The sequence below is a fragment of the Mytilus trossulus genome, unplaced genomic scaffold, assembly GCF_036588685.1.
Source record: "Mytilus trossulus isolate FHL-02 unplaced genomic scaffold, PNRI_Mtr1.1.1.hap1 h1tg000215l__unscaffolded, whole genome shotgun sequence".
In the NCBI taxonomy this organism is placed as follows: Eukaryota; Metazoa; Mollusca; class Bivalvia; order Mytilida; family Mytilidae; genus Mytilus; species Mytilus trossulus.
The window spans coordinates 380,170-403,004 of NW_026963312.1; the positions used below are offsets into that span (position 1 = coordinate 380,170).

Below are 22,835 nucleotides of genomic sequence, written 5' to 3' on the forward strand. Positions count from 1 at the left end.
ACCGGAAATAGAAAATCACCGGAAACAGACCGAATTACAAACCCAAATTGCCAAAATTTTACCATAGTCATTTTCACTTTCGAATTTAATAAAATAGATAATTTCTTTAAAATCATGATAGTTTTTTTAGGTGTCTTACACATATATGATAGTTAAATTTGGATTAATAAGTTTAGAACTATTTTTTTTCGTCCCTACTTTTAACCGAATTCCTCCGCTCGTTCTCTTTCTCAACAACGTGCAATCTGCAGCCATGAGGTAAAAGAGAAAACACGATTTCTCTCAAATTTCCCTGTGATATAAGCAAAATATTACCTATTTATTATGATACTATTATCCTTAATTGATTTGTTTTATAAATATGTCTCACAAGTTACTTAAATAATATTTTAATGCTTGGTTTTGTTATTTTCAAAGCCGTACTCGACGCACATGTTCCCCCTCTTTTACATAATATCGTTGGCATTTAGTTATTACTGAATTAAGCAGTATCTTAACTTAATGCATATTATTGAAGTATCCTATGTTATATATCGAGAAGTCGGGAATACTTGTACATGTAACATTTTTGTGCAGACGAGTCCTCAAAGTTTTGTAACACATTTTCCTATTGAATCATACGTTTAAATCTACCCATCTGTATTTTTCTGTTAAATTAAATGCCTACAAAATTCACTTCAAGATGCAATGTGGTAAAGTCCAAGGCCTATTTTTGTGCAACATGTTTTGCCTTTTTTATACGACCGCATTTTATTTCATGTGCAGCCATGACAAAGATTCGTTATTCACTGAGTTTCGTGAAGAGACAATTTTATGGCAGTGTCTGCGCGTACCCGCATGCGGGTACGAATAGTCAAATTGCCGTTCTAGGCTGCGCGTACCCACATCCGGTTTTCTAATAAAATGCCATCAAATCGGGAATGAAACGTGAAATATATCGATATATTATGATAATATATTTAATTTATCGATATTATGGGGATTTCGTGTAGAACGAGTGAAGAATATGAAAAAATAATATTTTCAAATTGTAATTATTAAATAATGATACATAATAAACATTTCAAAATTAAATGCACAATGATGGAAAATGAAACTGTACAGTCCCTGAAAAGAAAAAAGTAAAAGAAAACTACTAAAATTAAAGCTTGAGTTTATAAAATTAAAGAAGCAATTAAGTAATGATATCAATTTAAATCAATTATAAAAGATTCATGTAACTAATTAAGATTTGGAACAAATTCTACATATCAAATATGATTGTTTTGGCACAGATTTCAACCCGGCTGCACATTTCAAATGTTGCCAGCCTACGTTCACGTTTCATTATTCATTATCACTTGCTTCTTTAAACTTTATTTTTTATAAACTCAAGCTCTAATTTTATTGAGTAGTTTTATATATTTTAAAATTTTAGTTTCTGTTTTACATTTTACTAAAAGATCATTTTAAAATACCATATGGGTATATTTTTAATTTATAAAAAAAATATTCTTTAAATTTGCATTAAAATTTTGTAATAGTATTAATTTCTTTCATGTTTTTCTTTTACAGGGACTTTACATTTTCATTTTCCATCATTGTGCATTTAACTTTGCAATGTTTATTATGTATCATTATTTAAAAAATACAATTTGAAAATATTATTTTTCATGCTCTTCACTCGTTCTACACGATATCCCCATATTATCGATAATTTCCGTAGATATTTCACGTTTTATACCCGATCCGATGGCATTTTATTAGAAAACCAGATGTGGGTACGCGCAGCCTAGAACGGCAATTTGACTATTGACACTGCCCAATTTTATTTTGCATAAGTTCTGTTCAGATACCACCCCCCCCCCCCCCCCCCTTTTTACAGCCTTAGTTTGTTTACATTTTTTTAAAACAAATTGGGCATGATCAACAATTTGATAGAGCAAGTCTCTCAAATGAGTAACATTTTTCTGGTGTTAAAAAAAACTTTCTGAAACATGCTGAACATAATCCAATGGAAAAAAGTAATACTTCTGAATAGTAAATTGATAAAAAACCTTGAAAAATTATTAATTTTCATGGGAACAAATTTTTTCAAACTTTCGACTCGATCTTTCAAAAAAAAAAAGAGCAGAGCTTGAATTTTATTGAAAAATTTTACCATCAATCTATAGTGCAGTGGAAACCTTTTTCAAGGCCACTATTCAGTTGCTTGTGGTCAATTTGAGTGTATTTTTTAGATTATCAATCCTTTTGCTTTCAAGCTCTTCTAAAAAATATTTAATGAATGGCTATTATCTATTTTGAATTTATTGAACCATAAAACTAATTTTTGACTCTTCACATTGAATAATCCTTTGCGGATTATGTAAAATGTGAAGAGTCAAAAATTAGTTTTATGGTTCAATAAAGTCAAAATAAATTATTGCCATTCATTATAAATAAATTTCTATTAAAATAAGGCTCAAAGAACTTTTTATATTATTTATATTAACAATAACAACGTACACACATGTTGGCGTAAGAATACACATCGTCAGAGTGGGCGTGTCACCATCAAAATTGACATCATTGAAAATAAAACTAATAATTTGAACCAATTAGAAGACAATAAAAACACCAAATTTATTTATTTTGAATTAAAAAGTAATCAGATTTTTTGTGGAAAATATTTTTTTGAGCCAGGTGGGGGAGGGGAAACAAACATATTTTAAATAATTGGCCCTGTCTTCCCTCACTGGCATTCAAACTCATGTTATTGAGGATATCAAGCACAGGCACTTGTTTCTGTCAATATGGGGTTTACTATCCATACCAGTACAAAAAAAACACAAGGTAGCTAACGGGAATTTTCAATGTGATCGCTTCAACCAATATTTTATTACTTTCCCTTGCCCCTTTCACGAATAAAAGTACATCAGTCTTTCGGTAATTGAGTTATCTTTACAATGAAACAACTCTAACGTACCTTGAGAATACCCCTCAAACAGTATAACCCACTTGAGATGAGAATTATTGACCTTTTTCCAGACCATTGAATTTGGAAGGACTAAACTTCCGGTTTACTTAGGAAGTTAATAAAACTGTGCAATCCCATTGGTCACATTTTTCTGGTTTCTGGTAACTAGTATAAATAAACAGGTAACCAGATGAAATCGACCAATCAGATTGCTGTTTTATATTAACTTCCTAAGTAAACCGGAAGTTTAGTACTTCCAAATTCAATGGTCTGGAAAAAGGTCAATAATTCTCATCTCAAGTGTGTTATACTGTTTGAGGGGTATTCTCAAGGTACGTGAGAGTTGTTTCATTGTAAAGATAAATTAATTACCGAAAGACTGGTGTACTTTTATTCGTGAAAGGGGCAAGGGAAAGTAATAAAATATTGGTTGAAGCGAACACATTGAAAATTCCCGTTAGCTACCTTGTGTTTTTTTTGGTACTGGTATGGATAGTAAACCCCATATTGACAGAAACAAGTGCCTGTGATATCAAGGCACTGCCTGCACCATGTCCATAGCTCTTGGCCGGTTAGACTGAACAAATAATTCAGCTTTAGGTGGCCTAGTGTTACCTTTCATTGCTATCAGTAGAATGATGTAGTAGGCATGAAGATTGAATTGATTGCAGATTAGCTAAATATTTAAAGATACAGTCACAGAATACATGATTTATTAAGTCTAAATGCATTGTCAGATTTAACTCTATTTCTCTGTATGATACTGACAGAAGATAGGTGCAAAAGGAATATTGAAGGCTTGTTTAAATTGATTTTATTTCTCTATTTTTATAGCACCCTAAGGTTGCAGAAACGGTTGGCCGCAGCCGTTCTCAAATGTGGAAAAAATAAAGTTTGGTTGGATCCAAATGAAACAAATGAAATAGCAAACGCTAACTCAAGTAAGTTAATTCTAAAAAGATGATTATTAAATGGTAAACAGCTGACTTGAGAGACAAAGAAATGAAGGTGGCTTTAAGTGAATTATGCTTGTTAAGGCCACTTTTTTTTTATTAGTTGGTTTACGGATCCGCCGACCCTGTTTTTCACGATTTTGAAATAAAAATAAAAACGATTTTGAAGATTTTTTTTAATTCCGCCGACCTTTTTCTGTTTGAAGAAGTACAAATAAAAATAAAAACATGAATAAAAAAAGATCGGTCTTTCTTCTTCCAGTCGGAATACCCTCGGAGTGAATTCGGAAATCCTGTGCGGTTCCCTGTTCAGTGAACGTTTCATAATGATCTAATGTGGTGAAAAGGAACCAGTTGAAAGGCGGTTCCCTGTTCAGTCAACGTTTCATCATGATTTAATGCGGTGAAAAGGAACCAGTTGAAAATGGAGGCAACTTCCAAGCAAGGACCGAAGCTCATAAACTCGGCAATCAATGTTACACGCAGGACTTCGGGAAAGTTCGGAGAGCCGACAACCTTGCTTCAGAAGTTGAAATGGAGGACCAGATACGATTTTGATATTGTTGCCTTGGAGATTTTCGGTGTAAATCTTAACGGTTGAACAAATTAAACATCGCAGTCATGAATAATAAAAATGAAAATTATTTTTGAGATCATATGGTTTGGAAAGTTTGGTTTAAAAGGTCGAACAACCGCTAATTTGAAACCCTATTTTAGACAGTCAGTGAGGTTGACGGCGGGTCAACTTTGGTTCAAGTGTTGATCAGAAAGTCTGAAACCCGTCGAAAGGGGTTGTTTTAGTTTCTTGAGGATTGAGCTGCATTTGTCATTACATATATGAGGTACTAGTCCAAATAATTATGACGTCTGGCAAGGCTTTCTGGCATCCAAGATTTGTTTTAAATAGCCTTGCCAGACGTCACTTATGGGAAGAATCTTTTAACTTGCTGCCAGGGATGGGTGTCTGATTAATTGGCCTTATTATAAATACCATCCCACCGTACCCATTAAGATTTAATGGAACAGAGATGGGATATGGTGGACAAGATCCCAACACAAAATCAGAACATGTATTACTGTAATAGAATGCCTGACAATTAAAATCACTTCAACATTTATAAAAAGGGACAATCACAGAACACTTCAAGATATAAGCTTATACTTTATTAATAGCAGTGTAAAATAGCATAAAAAGCCTAAGAAGGACATGTTTTCATGTACCACATATGAAGGTATATGACATGCAGAGCGCATATGGTATTTCCTCAATAAGATTGTATTTTGTTATGAGGAATTTTGTCACTCCCTGATCTAAATTTGATAAATAAATACACAGAACAAAGAGAAATGCAATTGGTAAAGACACTTCCCTTTCATCAGGAACATGGTTTCATCAATCTACATTGACATTGGACTCCTTGTAACACATTAAATTAATTTAAAACAGCAAGAATCAATACCAAATTATGAAACGATCTGCATACATGTTTAGTACAAAATGCATAATACTATCATATCTATCTATCTATCTTCCGTCAAGGAGTGGACTCATTTTTGAGTGTATATACTCCAGCAATTATATTACTATTATATAGAGTAATGTCATTGTTTGTTTCTCTTCATTTTTGGTTAAAAAAAACCAGTATTAATTCCAATTTTTATTTTTATTTATTTTTCAACCTCCTACCCTACATTTTTTCATTGTTTTTATTTTTATTTTTTTTTCGACCTCCTACCCTTCCTTTTTTAAGAAGAATCCCGTAAACCAACTAATAAAAAAAAAGTGGCCTAAAGAATATAGGATTGTTAAAAAATGCAAGAAACTCTTTAACTGTCATTCTCCATTCAATCTGGATTAAACTTGTTAAAAGTCAATGCAAGACAGATATTTTTTAACAAGATGGCTGATTGGTTTGATACTCGCCTTGATTAACTTGTGCATACATGTACATGTCGACAAATCAAGTGCTTTAGAAGAAATAGAAACAATCTAAGCTATATAAACATGTGAAGATAAACCTTTAAAGCAGTATTAGTTAATATTGAGAATGATGATGAATTATATTTAATGTCTGAACATATGAGAGATTGCAGTGCCTTCATTGCTTTTCTTTGAATCGATCAATATGCCTGAATTCTCATAAAATTAACACCTGTCATTTTTTGTGAAACATTCAAGAGACCTGAATCTCACAAAATTATCGTGGATTCTCTGTAGATCAGCAAAAGTTAAACACTTGCACTCTGAGGAGGTCCAAAAAAGATTTTTGACAAACTTGTTTACTTTGCATATATAATATATATTGAAAGTACACAAAAATAAGTTTTAAATTGATTCAAATGGTCTTTGTTGGTAATACATTGTAACATTCAGCATATGTGTACATTCTAACCCTATCTTAAAACTTGTTGCTAATCAATAAAATGTTGTTGTAGAGGATTACCTCTGTCATAAATCATGTCTTTTTGGAATCTGGTGGACTATCAATGTCTTTTAAATAAAGTTGTATCATTTTCGTTTTGGTGAAAAATATTGAACATAATTGTACTTTCAATCCTTGTGCAAACATTAAAGAAACATTTTGCCCTCCAGTTGACCATGCAAACCTTTGTAAAGAATAAACATATATATATATATATAGAAGTGTAAGCTATGATAGTGATTTACAATTTTGAGAATGATGATGAGTTATATTAAATGTCTGAACATATGAGAAATTGCAGTGCCATCATTGCTCTTCTATGAATCAATTAATACACCTGAATTCTCACAATTAAAATACAATGTACATGTACCGTTTTCTTGTTAAAGACCCCCAAATTCTTACAAATCACCATGTTCATGGGAAAAAAAAATACTGCACTTTTGTATCCTGCAATTACCAGGTAACTTTAAACATGTAGTATTATCTACATTTGTTTCAGGACAGAACATCAGAAAATTGGTAAAAGATGGTTTGATCATCCGTAAACCTGTGGCAGTACACTCCAGAGCTCGTGTAAGGAAAAATGCTCTTGCAAGAAGGAAAGGACGTCACATGGGCCATGGTAAAAGGAAGGGTACTGCCAATGCTCGTATGCCTGTCAAAGTTTTATGGATTCGAAGAATGAGAGTCCTGAGAAGATTGTTAAAAAGATACAGAGAAGCCAAGAAAATCGACAAGCACTTGTAAGATGATGTTTCATATTAGCACAAATGCTGCTTGTCCTTTCATACACCTAATTATATATAAACATAAGTGAAAACCAAATTTTTTTTTATAATGGTCATAAGTGCATTTACAAAATGTATAATATAGACAAACTTGATTATTGTATAATATAGATTTTGTAATTACAATAATCAAGTTTGTCTATATCTGATTTGACCAAATAGTAAATTGTATCTATGTATCATTTAAAAAGCAGGAACTTATCAAAGTGCTGTTGAAAAGCAAGCATTGAACCTTCCATGTTATGTATAGATGTATGCATGGCAATATTTGTTAATGTGGAGAGTTATGATGAGTTTTGTCTCGTTCGTATGAGGAAATGCAGTGGTAACATTGTTATTTTCTTTGAATCAACCTAGACAGCTGAACTCTATCAATACTGCCAAGAAATTTTAAAAATGGAAGTGAGGACAACCTTAACTAATGCTAATCAGTTATGTTACCCATCAGCTTTTAACACAACCAAAATTAGTTCCATTACAGAATGATTTTTAACCTGGTCTTTACTGACTAGCCTTGAGTGCATTGACATTTTTTTGACATGGTTAAGGTACCAAAAGAAATATAGTAATTAAGAGTTTTATCACTTTTTATCAAACTGTGTCCCAGTAATTCACTATTAAAAGAAACACATTAGAAAAAAGTTCGATTATTGGTCTTTAGACTGATAGTTTGAAATTATGGACTTTTGTACAGACAACCTTCACTGCTTTAGATCTGTACTGTATATCAAATGATTTTTGTCAGATTACATTCAGGCTTTGGTAATTTTAATAAGTTTCAAAAGCAGGGGAAAACCCAAGACCAATCAAATTGTAATGCTTTAATAGATAACCAATCATTGCTGTGTTTGTCAATAATGTGAGTGATGATGAGTTTTTGTCTCGTTCGTATGAGAAATTGCAGTGGAAACATTGTTATTTCTTTGAATCAATCAAGACACCTGAACTCTTAAAAATTCGAAACTGCACAAAAGTTTACAGAATGGAAAGGTGAACAACCTTAACAAATGCTAAACAATTATGTTACCCAACAGCTTTTAAAACAACTTAAATAAGTTCCATTACAGAATGATTTTTAACCTGGTTTAAACTGACTAGCCTTGAGTGCATTGAACCTGGTTTTTTTTTACAGTTTTATTAAAGGTACCAAAAGAAAAATAGTAAATCAGAGTTTTATCAATTTTATCGAACTGTTTCCCTGTAATTCATCTAATGGCTAATTAACCAAAGAAATACATTAGAAAATTGTTCGAATGTTGGTCTTGAGACTAGTACTTCTAGTAAATTGAAAAGATTTTGGTGCAGACAGCCTACACTGCTCTAGATCTGTACTGTACATCAAATTGCTATGCTTTAATAGATTAACACTCATTGCCGTGTCTGTCAAAATTGTGAGTAATGATGAGTTTTTGTCTCGTTCGTATGAGAAAGTGCAATGGAAACATTGTTTCTTTCTTTGAATCAACCTAGACACCTGAACTCCCACAAATTGACTTGAGTACACTTATTGAATATGAATTAGTTTCTTGTGTAGCTTTATTGGTTTACATGTACCACATCAAAATTTCCAACAAAACTCACTATTTGTAGTTAGGTTATCATGGTTATGAAGTGTTGCGCTTTTTGTTTGATGATTGTAGTGTTAAATAAGCACTTGTCTGTTGTTAAAGGCCTTTTGCATACCTTTTTAGCTCACTGTTCCAAAGGAGCTTTAGCCATCACTTGTCGTTGTCATCTGTCAGGTGTAAACTATAAATTTATGTAACTTATTTATATATATTATTGGAGATATTGCAGCCTTTTCAATCTAAATATTAATAAAATAAAATGACATATTGTGAGTGATGATGAGTTTTTGTCTCGTTCGTATGAGAAAGTGCAGTGGCAACACTTGTTATTTTCTGTGAATCAACCTAGACACCTGAACTCTACATTATATTTTCTTTAAATCAATTAAGACCCATGCAAGCCACATTTGACTTTCTATGAAACAATCAAGACACATGAACCTTAAAAAAGGATGAAAGGTGCTATTATTAGTACAATATAATACAAACTTAATTAATTTGATGCTGTATATACTTTACCCAATTCAAAGACAAAAATGTTCAATTTTATCCACAATGATTTCAGAGAATTTTAGTATGATGTAACATAATTAATGACCTCTTTGCTCATTAGAGTTTCACGCAATTCAAATTCAAATATTTTCTAATAGATTTCAGAGAAATTTTGATCAATGTCACTTAATGAATTGCCTATATTTATTGCAGTTCTACATGTAATTTTATGAAGTTTTAAAATGTTCTGCTTTATTTTTTAGGTACCATGAATTATACATGAAATGTAAAGGTAACGGTTTCAAGAATAAACGTGTCTTGATGGAACATATTCACAAGAGGAAGGCAGAAAAGAACAGAAGCAAAGTTCTCAGTGACCAAGCAGAGGCTAGAAGAACGAGAGTCAAGGAGGCTCGTAAGCGTCGTGAGGAGCGTATCAAAACAAAGAAGGAAGAACTGCTCAAATCTTTCTCTGAAAAGGAAGAACCTGCTAAGAAATAAAGACAGTGCTCTTAACTTATTTCATCTCTTCATTTTGTCTATATCTTCATAGTCATTTCACCATGAAAACAAACTACAAAAATAAAACAAAAACACAGTCAAATGAATAAAAAGTTGCTTTAAAAGGGTAAATGGAAATGTAGGTTATGCATCAGTGAGAAAGCAATAGAATGACGCTTAAACTGACACTCGAATAAATCAATCTTTAAAAAAATCAGTTAATGCTAGACTTGAAAAATCTGCAAGATGCACTGTGTCAATAAGACCGCAAGAAATTGTTGACAAAAGACCAGAAAAAATCACCACAGGAGTTTAACACTGAACAAGAGCCTATACAGTACATCAGGTGGTTTATTTCAACTCTCGGTTGTGCTTTATGATGGTGATAATACATGTAGATCACTCTGAAATATTGTGTATTTAAGATGTTTTGCCTTGTAAAAAAATATTCCCTTGTCAACCTTCTCCAGGAAGACAATCATCTAGATCACTTAAATATTCTTCTGTATATTAAGCAAATAATGCATTATAAATAAATAATTCCCTTGTCAACCTTAACAAGCAAGCAATGTTAAAAGTTGGAAATCCAAAATAATCTATGAAACAATTGTTTGATGAATTCCAGTAGCAAATATTTCATGCTCATTCAGAACTACAACAAATATTAGATGGTAGGTTTGACAAACAGGGAGGGATTGAAATGCAAGCAGGATAAGATATAGTTTGTCAGATACAATGTATATGGCAGAAAAACAAAAAATGTTCCCTACTCAAACTGAACACGGTTGTGAATCATTAGCAGTATCAGACTGAATACTGGATCATTAAATACGTGTAGATTTGAAGATTTAAAACCAAAATAACTATTCTTATCTGAGTTAAAAAAAATTAAGAACTTTATAACATTTATCAACCGAATATGAAATTACGAGGCATCTAAAATGTTTTTTGTGTGATTGGAGGCTGCATGGTAGCATTTGTTAACTTTCATCTTTGGGTTCTTTATATGCAGCTTTTGTTGCAGAAAGCTCTACATGGGGATAGTGATCCGGTGGTGGCAGTGTTGGCTAACTTTTTAGAAGGTAGAAGACCTGGATGCTTCATACTTTGTCTATATATGACTCATGTTACGAAGTTTCTGTCTGTTACATGTCCAATGTATTTTCATGGTTCAGTGGTAAGTTTTTGTCTGTTTTTCATATACTGAATGCAGTAGGTCTATATTTGGTGTATGGAAAGAATGTAAGGTGTACATCTCTAGCTGGTAGGTGTCGTCTTACCAGACTCGATTGCTTGACCTTATTTTCATGGTTCAGTGGTCAAAATTAAATATTTGAGTTTTGTTCTTGTAGTATCATACTATATTTGGTGTATGGAAATATTTTATGATCTATATGTCGGTCACTCTGATTTAATTTGACCTTGACATCAATATTCATACCATAAAGTAGAAGGTTTGGATTTAATTTAAGGGTTATTGGGCAAACAGTCTAGGAATTAAACACCAAAAACAAGCATTTTGATACGAACGCGGAACAATAACTAATCGATCTTTCTGACATTGTACCACAAGGTTCAATATAACGAAGGAAAGGCTTTAATTAGGTTCGAGGTAAACATCCCTGAATATTTAGAAAAAAGGGCCCATAAGAAGCATTTTTCTAGTTTACAGGCAATTACTTGTGTTTATCTCTGAAATTATACTTCAAAGGAAAGGATGGAATTGAGTCTTGCTCCAAGGTTGAGGGGGGGGGGGGGGGTCAACAAGTGAGGGCCCAAATAAGCACTTTTGTAGTTCAGTCAATAACTTGTGTTCAAGTATAAAAATCTTCCTCAAATTATACTACAAAGGGATAGTCTTGGGGGGGTTATGGCGCAAATCATTTAGCAATTAGGGGGAACACGAGGGTTTTTCTGTTAAAAGGACAATTTAAATGCTATAAAAGCAGTGTAAGGAAGGAATTGCAGTTAAAATTTATAGACTGATATATATGTTAAAATTACTTGATTACCTCCCGTACACTGCTTGTTATCAAAAGTTTCAAGAAGAAATCTCAGATTGTGCAATAGATTTGTAAGATCTTTGACCACATTTATTTTGTGACAAAAACTTGTATTATGTCATTTTTTTTTATCACAAACCCAAATTCAGACAGTATCAAGCTTGAATATAGTGCCCAACTGATCAGGGTTCAACCACTAAGGTCGTATAAAGATGTGCCGTGCGGATCACTTGGTTGTTTGTATCATTTGATGCGTATCAGATTGCAAGACATGACGATAACGATTCAATGGTGTAAACAGTTTGTAGATTTCCTGGATGCTTCATTTATTGTATGCAAACGACTTACGTTGAGCAGTATCTCTCTTGTGACCATTGTCATTGATTTTTATTAAGGTTTACCTTTGTCTGTAAGTTGCAAAATTGCATTAACTTTAGTTTGCTTCGACCAAATGTTTATAATGAAACTTGTACACAATGCTTTATACCACAATCCACCGGTCAATTTCGAATATTGGTGAGCCGTCATTTTTACAGTTCTTCAGTAATGTCTCTTTATAACATTTATGCTTGTAGCAACGGTCACCTATATTTGGTGTATTTTTGTTGTATTGCAGGGTTGACTTCGATGTCATTTTTATTTTCCATTGGTCAATGTTCTATTTTCTGAATGACGGTTATTTCTTGAATACATGCACACACAATATCTAATAATTTCCCAATCTAATTAAAATTAAATCCTTTAATTGCTCCTGTTCTGATATGTCGCGATTTTATTTTACTAGATTGATAATTTCTCTATATGGCATAATTAATAAGGTAGGCGAGACTTGGCCCTAACAGGGGGGGATGTGTTACTACCTATATTTTTAGTGGTATGAGTGTGCCGCAAAACGGTTACTTTTTCATGTCCTGCTGGTTAGAACAGGGTCCCTTTTTCGTGTTCTGCTGGTTAAAACAGGGTCCCTTTTTCATGTTCTGCTGGTTAGATCAAGGTCGCTTTTTTATGCCCTGCTGGTGAGAACAGGATCGCTTTTTTCATGCGCTGCTGGAGAGAAGTGGATATTTTTAAATCTTAAGTATTTGTCTAGAACAGGGTATACATTTCTGTTCGTGTTTAGAACATGGTATATTCTTCAATATTTTTGCTGTCGGCACAGTTATACCAAAAGGAAAGTCAGTTACCCCCGCCCCCGGGGACTTGGCACTACACTTGAATCTTAATTGCGGTAGATCGAACGTTGGTCCATATATAGCGGATCAAACTGGGATTTAACATTGGTATTTGTTGCTTCTACCGTAAGGACACATAGAATTCGAAAGGACAGCCGATTTCATTTTCATACCGCCCTGCGGAGCATCTGGTTCTAGTTTACATGCAATAACATGTGTTTAAGTGTTTGGATCTTTCTGAAAATTACACATCAAAGGAAAGGCTGAAATATTGAGTCTTGCTCCAGGGGGGGGGGGGGGGGGTTCAGCAAGTGAGGGGACCAAATAAGCACTTTTGTAGTTTTCAGTCAATAGATAGTGTTTCCGCTTATTGCATTTTCGTGTTCATATAATATGCTTGAAATATGTGTTGCTGGTGTTAAATAAACGAATCCGTCAGTATTATTTGCTCTAATTTCGTTATATACATGTACATCTTAGGTCTCTTAGGGGTCATACTATTAGAAATAAATAGGTCGGTAAAAACGCGTATTTCATATCCTTAGGTTGCAGGTTCCAAAGTCGGCTCATGGCTTTAGATGCTTGGGTTCCAGGTGGAGTTGATGTTACCAGACAATAGAAATGCACAACCGATAGATGCGTTCAAATGAAGGGGCAAATAATTTGACCAGCTTTCATGGCAGAAATCAGAGGAGGCAGTACAACTGACTGAAAGAAGTCTACAAAAATTATTGATTAAGCGTCGACTTTATGATATTATGTATGAAAGGGATAATTTTATTTTTCGTATTCGTTTCGAAAATGATCGAGTTTTATCACGTATATTTATTTTCAACTGTCGTACAACAACTTACTGGTTTACAACATTCATACATGTCGTAAGAAGAAAATTTTCGTCAATCTTAATTTTCTTGAAATGAATGAATGAATACTTTATTCTCATAAAACAAAAATGTATCAGAGAATAAATACATATTAATTAATAATATACAAATGTATAACGCATGTTTAAATTACATATACATGTATTAACTATAAAATAAACAATTATTGGCTTCAATGTTTTAAGAAAATGATCAGTTACCAGTTGTACTTCTGCATACGTATTACCTTAATGAACATTCTTAATGTTTATTTGCCAGTATGTTCTATATGGAACATATACTATATACTGTTCCTAAAGCTTGGTTTTATAATAAAAACAATGTACGACATTAACTGCAAATGTATTAAAATGTTTTTATTTTGTTCATTTTTATAATTTCATGCCAACATCTAGGAGTTCGGATCATATTGTGGTACAATACCTTCAAATTCTTTGACCCATCTTTCAAACTTACGTGGGGAAAACCTAAAATGAAAGAAAACAATAAAGCAAATACTAGTAGCATCATTATCAACTTCCAAGCAAGGACCGAAGCTCATAAACTCGGCAATCAACGTGTTGAACGCAGGACTTCGGGAATGTCCGGAGAGCCGACAACCTTGCTTCGGAAGTTGCATCATTATGTGATGCATATATCCTCACAATACCAATAGTTTAATATACAGAATCATTATCCGGGTGACTGGCATTGCCGCAAGTGAAGTGGCAAATATTATAAGAAGGGAACCTTTTTAAATACACTATGAAAGGTTAAATGTGCAAAGTGGTTGGACCGAAATGAAGGAATGGATGGAGTTTTGTCTTCCCTCAGGCAGTTGCTATCTAAGTGTCCGAGATTTTGTCTTGCAACAGTCGACCTACGACGTACTTAGAGTATGGCACGTTCCCTAAAAGTTGATTTAATATTTAACGTCTCAATTCCGACCAGACATTGTCGCGTATTTATACATCCCACAGAGTCAAATAGACACCCCTCTTCTTCAGCATTTATCTTTACCGGCGGATATTAGTAATCAAGTGATGACCTTAACCTATACCTTAATCAAATCTTGAGGTCAAAAGTATATGTATCCAACTTTCACAATGAAGATGTTGCTGCTATTAAAAAAAATCATTTATAGTTGTCTCGAGTATACATATGTTCAGGGCGGATCCAGCCATTTAAAAAATAAAAAAGGGGGGATTTCAACTATATGTCCCTATTCAAATGCATTGATCGGCAAAAAGGGGGTCCATTCCCCGACCTCCCCCCCCCCCCCCCCCCGACCCCCGATCCGCCAATGTATATACCTCTTTCAAGATCATAGCACTTGTGATTTAATATGGTCATACTAACTTCGGCTTAGTGTATGCTTAAAACAGAGGTTTTGACTTATGAGTCTGGGTTGGTATGCATACAACCACTTAAGTTTTAAGATATCCAAACGTAGACTTACTGTAGGACGCCATGTAGAAAAATCCGTTCGTTCTGAACAAATCTTAAGCAGCTTTATGCATACGGACCCCGAGATAAAGTTACTGTGTGCATTGGGTATTTTGTTAATTAAACAGTTATTGTTGAGATATAAAAATAAGAAATATTTTTTTCATTTATCACATCATATTTTTTGGGGGGCGGGGGAGTGTCTAATTAAGAAGACTATCTGACTGATCAAATATGAAACAGTTTTAACACTAATCTGAAAGGAAAAAAAGGATTTTTAGAATGTTTTTGCGCACAAGGAATATTCTTGTCTTTCAAAATAAATCATAGCATTATTATAAAGGCATATATGCCTTTTTCAGACACAATCGCATGTTTCCCAACTATAATAACTCACATTTGTAGTTTCAAACCAAGATGGAGTATCCTAGGTATATACACGTGTTCTTCTTCATACTGGATACCTTTAACAACTTCAACAGCCACAGTACCAGGAGTTAATAATGTCGTTATTCTACAAAAGAATGATGGAATATCTGTATAGAAAGCAAAATAATATTATAACGTTTTTTTTTATAATTTTCCTCGACAAGACGATTGGATGACGCAAAATGAACAATATGACTGTACTAAAGCGGAATAACGATTTTGATACATGTATTCACCATTTGCTTACTGGATATTTTGTAAAAGACTTTGTCATTCTTATGGAGAAAATAATAGTTGTCGTTTGTTTATGTAATTTATACGTGTTTCTCGTTTCTCGTTTTGTTTATATAGATTAGACCGTTGGTTTTCCCGTTTGAATGGTTTAACACTTTTAATTTTCGGGCCCTTTATAGCTTTTTGTTCGGTGTGAGCCAAGGCTCCATGTTGGAGGCCGTAACTTGACATATAATGGTTTACTTTTATAAAATGTTATTTGGATGGAGAGTTGTCTCATTGGCACTAACACCACATCTTCCTATATCTATACTAACATGTGCTTGTGAAAAGAATAGACTTATCACATTTTTGTTCTGGGTTTGAATAAGACCAAAAGAAGCCGAAATAGCTCCGCGCTCTAAAATTTGACTGTGGATTTCATATATCTATAAGTTATGTTAAGGTTTCAACATACTTGTGTAAATTTTATATATAATATTAAAGTATCCGAACATCTGTTTTCGGTCTCATTTGCCAGAGGTCAGACATAGTGGAACGAACCTTTGTCTGGATGAACCGGACTCATTCAATTAACAAGACGCATAGCCATATATTTGATACTTGCAATACCGTAGTTTTATGTATAGAAGCGGAAATTTATTAAAGGACACCGAATATAAAAAATTAAAATTAGCATGCCTGTTTCTTATTTGAAAACGGTACTTTTTTCATCATAATGTAATAATGTGCTCTTTAATCTTGCAAAATCAACTATTGTCGTAGAATAATGTCAAGAAAGTACTAAACACAGTCTAAATTTATAAAATGTATTATGCTAACAGCCTATAATTGAATAAATTCAGGAATTTTCTACAAAAATAAATTTATCAGTCGATCTGTAAAAGCTCACATGAGCTTGTGTGTATGTAGTTTATTGAATATCGACTTTAAATAAAACTTTGAATTGAATTAAATAAAACAATAAAAAAAAATAGAATTATAGGATTTTATACTACATCGCTTTTAAAATCTGCTTACTTGTCTCTGATCTGCTTGACCAGTCCAGTTGAAACAAATGCTGGACAAACGGTTGTAGTTTTTACTCCATTCTTCCCCAACTTCATAAGTTCTTCACTCAGAGCTTCGGTGAATCCATATACAGCATACTTAGATGCACTATAAAATAGAAAGTAAAAATATATATGTGTCACTACAAAAAAAAACTTTCACCAATAAAATCAAAAATAAAATTCCGGTAAATAAATCAGAATGCGATTTGCGTCATGACATGCCATTGTGATCCATTGTGTTACTTCACATAACGTGTGCAAAAACTGAGAAACTTTCACGAACTTTAATTGGAGAAAGACCGAGTGTCTTGATCATCGTGCATGTTTTAGTTTTATAGACTATAAATGACAATACATATTAGAAGATGTGGTATGAAAGCCATTTCCAAGTCACAATTTGTAAAAGTAAATCACCGTAGGTCAAGGTACGGGTACTAATCGACATCCTAGATTAACGATCGTGTTCTAGTTTCGACCGACGGAAGGGATATGTTCGATTATCGGTGAGCTTTGGAATATCGGTTCATAACAAGTTGCGCTGTATGTTATAACATGTGCTCTACCTATAATCTACCATATAGGCTGTCCCTGATTTAGCTACCATTGATGCTATAGTGACAATATGTCCACTGTTCTTTTCTATCATTGCTGGCAAAAATTCTTTCACAGTCTGCGAATATAAGAGAAAAAAATATATATAAAAAATTTGACTGTGAAACATTATGCTTTTTATCAGAAGGTTATATTTGATCATACATGTACAAGATTATAAAATTACTATATACTTTTGCGAAAAGTGGACCCATAACCTGTGTCTATGTATCATAGAGACAATGGTCATATATAATAACTCAATCTTAACATCTCAAAAGCTTTCGTTAAATAGTTGATTTTTTATACGCAAACAATGTATTGAAAATTATTTTAAAATTAACTTTACAACATCAAGAGTACTGGGCCAATTATCAATAATATAGCCTTCATCTGGTAAATACATGTAAGTTGCAGTTTTCTGGATCCAATTTTAGTGGTGCCTTCATTGACCTCTTTTATTTTTTGTTCCTCTCCATTTGTGGAGAACTTATTTTTGTGATATGCAGTTTAAGAAGAAGAAAAAAATAGATCTAGTAAGTCGATCTTAAAAAAAGATTATATTTTCTCGCTGCGTTGAAGACCCACTGGTGGCTTTCGGCTGTTATCTGTTCGGGATATTATCTCTTTGAATATACCCGTTTCCATTCTTAACTTAATTGTGTGAAAAAAAAACAAATATCTTCCGTATGACCAAGTAGAACAATCTTCTCCCAAGTCTGATGTTGCTTTTAAGTGTGGCGTCCTTTTGAGGATTTGACATGGAGGACTCGTGTCCGATTTGTTTAATTTAATGGTAAGGTATTAACTAATTTTTGAACTTCTTTGAAATTATAAACGTTACATATCTCAATAGATCAAATCAAAATAACTGACGAAACCCAATTTCTTTACCCAGAAATGTGCCAACGTGTTAACATCAAAAGTTCTCCTTATGTGAGCCTCTTTAAGTTTTAAGAGTTCTCCACCATATAAAATTCCAGCATTATTCACCAGTATATCTACATCTCCTACTTCTTCTCTCAATTGTTCGGCTGTTTTGTGAATGTTGTCGGCATTTGCTACATCAACCACATAAGACGTTGCTGAGCCACCCATCAGGTTGATCTGTGAAGCTGTCTCGTCGTTATTTGCCTGTAGATACAAGGACAACACATATTTTAGTGTTTGTTTATATGCAAATAGTTTTTTCGTGTTGTGATCTTCGTTCTCTTGTACATGTAGGTGCATCAAGTTTACATGAAAATAAATTCTTGTGAATCTCATGTCAAAAATAACCTAACCCGAGCTAACTAAAAAGTTTCACTGTTTCACTTAAGATTCACGATAAACGTAATCTTTAGAAATATAAAAATATTATATGTCGTCTTTGTCAATATTCAGTGGTTAATTTCACACTTTTTAAGCACGTTTTTGCGTGTCCATTTTGTAATGATAAAATTTATGAAAACGATTTCTTCAGTGTTTTTTCAGAGAGAGTCATAACATTTTGATACTATTTTGTTTAGTGTGTTTCTGTGTGTGGTTCTGCGGAAATAAAAAGACACATAATACAAACACAAAAAAAAAATGGCATTAAAAATAAATATTGAACAACACAAAAGAGATATCAACCACCAACGATCGACTTCTCCGACAAAATACATGTACATACAACGACAAAACGTATAAAACACTAGTACTAAAATAAATCAACTAATATCGATACAAATCTTTATCAAAAGATGGAAAATGTTTATGTAATATAAATAAACATTCAGATTATTATCAAATCAACGTAGGGAATTATAGATTAGATCTTCTTTACATAATATAAGTATGATCAATAACCAAGAATAAACTTGAGATGACTATTTTTGGGTGAAGTGGACTAAATATAGAACAACTAGTATCAGTATAGACGATTTCGGTAACTACTTTTCTAAAAATGGCGTCATTATAATAGTAAGATAACAGATATTGATAATGACACACTGATGTTTTCGTTTTCCTTCATTTTTTCAAAAGTTAAGCTACATTTTCAATAATATTGTCATATCTATAGTGAATGAAAGTTTGAACCGATTTTTTTCCTTGATAATTTTTGGATTTGGACTTAAACACGGAAAAGCACAAATTACAAGCATAATGCAATATAAAAAATCATGCATTAAGGCTTGCAAGATTTCCATATGAAATTGATACACGTCATGATATTTCGATAACAGAGAGAGTGCAATTGTAAGGTTTTCTGCAAACATCATAATTACATTTGCATCAGTTCATATACATTTTAATTTAAAAAAAATAGACTCAGTTTTTACTTTCAACTTCACATTTCATTTCATTTTAGGACTCAATGAAATTGCGTCAAATCAGATATGAACTAATCCCCCCTTTAAACTTAGTTTTAAACAAGAATGTGTCCAAAGTACACGAATGCCCCGCTCGCACTATCATTTTCCATGTTCAATGGACCATGGAATTGGATAGAAAATATAACAAGGCATTAAAATTAGAAAGATAATATCATAAGGAACATGTGTACTAAGTTTCAAGTTGATTGGACTTCAACTTTATCAAAAACTACCTTGACCAAAAACTTTAACCTGAAACATACTCTTTTCAGTGGACCGTGAAATTGGGGTCAAAAGTTAAATTTGGTTTAAAAATTAGAAAGATCATATCATATTAAAGGAACATGTGTACTAAGTTTCAAGTTGATTGGACTTCAACTTCATCAAAAACTACCTTGACGACACTTTAACCTGAAGCGGGACAGGCGGACGAACGGACAGACAGACAGACAGACAGACAGACAGACAGACAGACAGACAGACAGACGGGCAGACGGACGAACGGACAGACAGACAGACAGACAGACAGACAGACAGACAGGCGGACGAACGGACGCACAGACCAGAAAACATAATGACTTGGTACAGTCATTGTCAAATGTAGAAAATGGTGGATTGAACCTGGTTGTATAGCGCTAAACCTCTCACTTGTTTGAATAAATAAAGGCAACAGCAGTATACCGCTGTTCAAACTGTATGACAGTCGTTTCAAATTCCATTGTATTTATTTTCAACGATGTGAACAAAAAAGACATAATTGGTAAAATAGTCAAAGTATGGTTACATCAGTCATCATTGCGTCACAATATCAAAATAAACACATATTTAACTAAAAAGCACAAAAAGCATCTATCAAATTTTAAAACCACATCCATTACTTCGCGTGTATGACGTCAGCAAATATATACGTCACATAGGAAGAAATATAAACTAATTTTGTCGTTCAAAGCATTTAAAAAAAGTATAATTTCATATAATTTCACATGGGGAATTCTGGTATACAGGTTGAAAAAAATCTAGAATTTTTAAGAATCCAAATAAGGTTAATATAACTATGCGAGTAAACAATTTTGTCGTTCAAAGAATTTTCAAACTTATAATAGAACAATAACATTATGACATATACTACACTACGTGCCAGAAATACAACACCAACACTCACAAAAACACACATAGAAACGCACAAACAATAACATAATAGTCATATTAAATGGTCCCTAAACTGTCATGTGTTGGCTGCTACCTGACTATTAATTAGTTTTTAACTGACGATATTAAATATGATATGTACTTTATTATTATTATATTACCTTATTTATATCCCATAAAACTAATTTTGCTCCTTTTCGTGCAAGTTCTAATGCGATTTCCTTTCCAATACCGTGTCCAGCACCTGTTACTAATGCAATTTTACCCGAGATGTTTTTGGGTTTAGCTGGAATCAAGGCTGTTACAAGGGCCACACAATAATAATACAACAGTCTTGGAAAGAAAATACACGTAAAAAAGATAATCTTCTCCACAAGCGATTCCATTTGTTATGCTCCACTTAACCCGATTAATCCAGTAGATATATTCCGATTTACTATATCGAGCGCAACATTAGGACACTGACCCATAGAGACCTAGGGCGCTGAATCATTCGAGTTATGCTCCACTGTAATTGACTACCTAGATGGGGTTAAATGATTAAAGAATAATGCCCTAAAAAGATGAAGATTAGAGAATAATGAGCCAAAAAATAGAAGATTAGAGAATAAAAGGGTTAATTTTTGGAAGATTAGAGAAAAAAGGGGTTAATTTTTTAAAGATTAGAGAAAAATGGGGTGAAAATTAAATGTTTACAGAATAACAGACCCCCCCATCCATACCCTCCTATATAACGGCCGTTATCAGTCTATGGCAATCCCACATTGAAAGAAGTTACAAGCTGGTTGTTCACCTGTATCGCTCACCTGGTTTATCACTTCAACTTCCGATATATTTAATAAGATAAATAAGATTAGCATTGATAATATAGATACGATTTTTATTTAAAGTCGGATTTATAAAACATGGACAACACAATCTCACAATTTCCGAAAAATATTAACATGTGCATAATTTTTATGTATACATGGTATAAGAGTATATCAATCCAAAATTGAAAATAGTACACCAACAAAAAGATGGGAGCTTCGTCTATAGTATATTTACAAAAAAAGACTAAACAGAAAAGGTTAAAAATGAACAAAGACAATTAAAAAAGAACACCATTAGAGAGGCGATGGGTGCCAAAAGAACAATCAAACTAACAAATCGGGAAAACAATTGAAAACGCCATGGCTTAAAAGAGAAAAACAATCAAATACCAGTACACAAAAATCAACAAGGTAAATCAAGGTAAATCAAGGTAAATCAAAGTAAATCAAAGTAAATCAAGGTAAATCAAGGTAAATCAAGGTAAATCAAGGTAAATCAAGGTAAATCAAAGTCTGAGCAACACGAACCACATCAAAAACTAGGGGTGATATCAGGTGCTCCGGGCGGGTAAGCAGATCCTGCTCTACATGTGTCAACCGTCGTGTTGCTCGTGCTTGTATAAACCCGTTGATAAGTGTTATTCGGTAAGTCACATTCTGGGTCAAAGGACGGAACTGTAGTTACGACAAACGGATGTTCCATAATGTCATCCAACTCGTGCTGGCCTCCGTAAATTATACGAAGGGACTTGAAACTCTTGGTTTAAATAGGTTTCTTGTGAGCAGCAACTCTCAATCAGCGCAAAACAATCCATTGAATATCTAATTACATGAAAATGGATACGTCGTATGCAGAAGCTAATGGAATGTTTCTACATAGAAAAAGAGTGCTGGGATGCTTAAATCAAATCTATTGTCGTAAAATTTTGATTTAATTCGACTACGATTGTCAATTTCTAGATGTAAGTCAGGAAATGAGACCGTAATTGATGTATTCGTTATCTTATTTTCGATTGGATACTATTAAATGCATTCAACATAGTCATCAAATTTTAAATTATTTAGTGAGAAAACCAGAAAAC

At 33.2% G+C, this 22,835-nt stretch overlaps 2 protein-coding genes across 2 annotated transcripts; one reads left to right on the plus strand and one right to left on the minus strand.

The window, feature by feature from the left end:
* Positions 1-17: 17 nt before the first annotated feature.
* LOC134701114 (large ribosomal subunit protein eL19-like) lies at positions 18-9,685 on the plus strand. Its single transcript, XM_063562258.1, has 4 exons — positions 18-258; positions 3,773-3,879; positions 6,817-7,060; positions 9,429-9,685. The coding sequence occupies exons 1-4, from the start codon at positions 146-148 to the stop codon at positions 9,664-9,666; spliced, it is 702 nt and encodes a 233-aa protein (XP_063418328.1). The 5' UTR covers positions 18-145; the 3' UTR covers positions 9,667-9,685.
* A 4,364-nt stretch (positions 9,686-14,049) lies between these two features.
* Positions 14,050-21,327, minus strand: LOC134701089 (17-beta-hydroxysteroid dehydrogenase 13-like). The gene is made up of 6 exons (XM_063562230.1): positions 21,103-21,327; positions 18,351-18,590; positions 17,429-17,535; positions 16,834-16,971; positions 15,548-15,664; positions 14,050-14,192 (listed from the first exon to the last, which is right to left on the minus strand). The coding sequence occupies exons 1-6, from the start codon at positions 21,325-21,327 to the stop codon at positions 14,117-14,119; spliced, it is 903 nt and encodes a 300-aa protein (XP_063418300.1). The 3' UTR covers positions 14,050-14,116.
* Positions 21,328-22,835: the final 1,508 nt, after the last annotated feature.

Coding starts and splice junctions, on each gene's coding strand:
- LOC134701114 (XM_063562258.1), top strand. CDS start 146: ATGATAGTTAAATTTGGATTAATAAGTTTAGAACTATTTTTTTTCGTC. Junction 259..3,772: donor GTGCAATCTGCAGCCATGAG/GTAAAAGAGAAA, acceptor CTATTTTTATAG/CACCCTAAGGTTGCAGAAAC. Junction 3,880..6,816: donor AATAGCAAACGCTAACTCAA/GTAAGTTAATTC, acceptor CATTTGTTTCAG/GACAGAACATCAGAAAATTG.
- LOC134701089 (XM_063562230.1), bottom strand. CDS start 21,327: ATGGAATCGCTTGTGGAGAAGATTATCTTTTTTACGTGTATTTTCTTT. Junction 18,591..21,102: donor TTTTATGGGATATAAATAAG/GTAATATAATAA, acceptor TTGTATCTACAG/GCAAATAACGACGAGACAGC. Junction 16,972..17,428: donor GCCTATATGGTAGATTATAG/GTAGAGCACATG, acceptor TCTATTTTATAG/TGCATCTAAGTATGCTGTAT.